The 2,500-nt window shown below is 36.9% G+C and overlaps 1 protein-coding gene across 1 annotated transcript in view; it reads left to right on the forward strand.

The window, feature by feature from the left end:
* Positions 1 to 2,500, forward strand: part of LOC122249582 (tyrosyl-DNA phosphodiesterase 2) — a 14,779-nt gene that overhangs the window by 9,693 nt on the left and 2,586 nt on the right. The window contains exons 5-8 of the mRNA XM_086547187.1: positions 249 to 323; positions 355 to 411; positions 446 to 524; positions 924 to 1,094. Coding sequence (XP_086403313.1) covers positions 249 to 323; positions 355 to 411; positions 446 to 524; positions 924 to 1,094 — 382 coding nt within the window. The remainder of the gene's footprint in view (positions 1 to 248; positions 324 to 354; positions 412 to 445; positions 525 to 923; positions 1,095 to 2,500) is intronic.

Genomic DNA, 2,500 nt, shown 5'->3' on the forward strand with positions numbered 1-2,500 from the left:
TCGTCCCCTCTGCTTCCTCTCCCTCCACTCCTACCCTCCCTCCCTCCCCCCCCTCCCTCTCCCTCCCTCCCTCCCTCCCTCCCTCCCTCCCTCCCTCCCTCCCTTCTTCCCTCCCTTCTTACTTACAAAGTATTTTTGTTCTTATTGTAGGTATATATATATATATATATATGTTATACCAGTGTCTTTTAAATTTCCTTGTTTTTCCGAGTCACTATATATGTTTCTTTTAATACATTCAAATCCAGGGAGAAGGCTGATATAGTTTTCCTGCAAGAATTGATTCCTGAGACATACAGCTACCTGGAGGACTTGCTGCCACAGTTCGTGTGGTTGTTCATTGTGTTCATGCAGGTGGGCCCCTCTCCTCACAGAGAATACTTTCACTCCATGGGCCACGCTTCTGAGGCGCCCGCACACCACCCCACACCACCCACACAAACCCGACCACAGTCTACTTTGACGGCCATAACCTCATCCAATTCCAGAATTCGGTCATGGGCCGGAATCTGCTATGTGTTGAGGTATGCTGTTGGGATACAATGTTTTTATTAATAAAAATGAATTGGCTTGTCCAGAAACCAAGACGAGGGAAAAACAAAAAAAAAAAGAAAAAAAAATAAAAAAAAGAAAAAAGAAAAAAAAAAACATCATTACCACACTATTACATTCTAGGCCTGTGTGTGAATTCACTCTAACCTTGAAAATTAAGCACCCGTACAGTAGTATGAGTAGTACAAGGGTAGTACAGCTGTCATGTGCTGTCATGTGTGCTAAAATTACTTCCTGGTACCACTGGGTATTGTTTGTTTTTATCCCATAATACTGGTTATTTTTATTGTTACCATGTAGAACCACAGTTATAGTTAAGAGACATAAGTTGAAGCATTGCAGTACCATCCCTAAACTTCTTTTTCCAACAGGCTCACATAGGAGACATAAAGCTGAATCTATTAAATGCTCACCTGGAAAGCACAGCAGAATTCTCCAAACAGCGCACAGAACAACTCAGTATGGCGTTCAACAGAATGAAATCAGCGGCAAATAACTCCACCATGATATTTGCTGGGGATCTGAACTTGAGAGACAAAGAGGTGACGTCTATTGTCTTTGATGTGATGTCACTTTATATTTGTCAACTGCATTCTGTCTAATTATGTCTTGATTACACATATTATATTTTATTTGTTATTTACTAAATAGCTCCCTATGGCTTATGATTCTTTCTGCTACATATTTAGAAAAGAACTGTGTCTGCTTGTTTGTTTGTGGCTCTGTGAGGTCCCTTTATTTCTTGTATCCTATCCTAATCCTTTTTAGCTATATCCCCTTCACTTCTAGGAAATTTGGAATCTTTCCATTAACCCATTCATGATGGGACTATTTTTTGCCTACTCCCACTTCCGCTGGGAGGATAACAAGCACGCAATGTTTCATTCCGGGGTGTTTTCCCACTGCGCAAGGCCGCACTGAACCTCTCAGAACATTTTTCACCCAATCTATCCTTATGGTTTGCATGATTGCATCTACAATGTAAAGGCATGTAAAAGTATTTCCATGTAGTGTTATTTTATTGAACTTTGCCAATATTCTTCTCTTTGTGATAATACCAATGGAAAGTAAAAGCTTTTGTGGGGTATCCAAAAAGGTGTTTTATACTTTTCTTTTTTTCCTAAACGAAAAGAATAATATAAACGATCGTACATGTACATATGTGTATGTACATGTACCTTGTGACGTGATGTGACGTAACTTCACAGGTAATTGACAAAGTAGAAAAAGTATTACATTTTATTTTCTTTGTATTTCTTGGCCATTCACATTTGCTTTTACAATTTTTTTTTGACTCAGATCTTCTTATTCAACCACTCAGAAGCAGAACCTACCATGACTTCATCAATATTATGTAGTTTTGTGTGACGTGATTTTTTTTTACGTTATATCACACTTTATGATCATATAATACCTAATTTAAGGTAACAGAGACTACGAAATTTTGAAAAATAACTAAGAACAATCTTGCATTCTATTGTTTTTGTTCCAGCAGATCACAACTGCCCTGCCCAGAACTTAGCGAGAAAATACTTGTTTCAAGACGTCACCTGGAACCGGGGATATTTTCTGATCAAGGGATAGGATGTCAACTGGTGCAAATATTTTAAGCCATTTGTTCACCCTCAGATTGTTTCTGTCAAACTTCCCCTTTCCTCTCTCCTTGCAAACTCTTTCCTTCCAGCTCCATGATCCAGTAAAGGCTATAACGCAGTGGTTTTCAAACTATTTAGTATGACGGCACACTAAAAAACAACCAATATTTTGGTGGCACACCTGCTCTTTGATATATTCATATTCATATTCATATTCATATTCATATTCATATTCATATATTTATATGTATATTTATATGTATATTTATATGTATGTTTATATGTATATTTATATGTATATTCATATTTATATTTATATTTATATTTATATTTATATTTATATTTATATAATA

This window comes from Penaeus japonicus, unplaced genomic scaffold (genome assembly GCF_977035675.1).
Source record: "Penaeus japonicus unplaced genomic scaffold, GWHDUDI00000001_assembly GWHDUDI00000019, whole genome shotgun sequence".
NCBI lineage: Eukaryota > Metazoa > Arthropoda > Malacostraca > Decapoda > Penaeidae > Penaeus > Penaeus japonicus.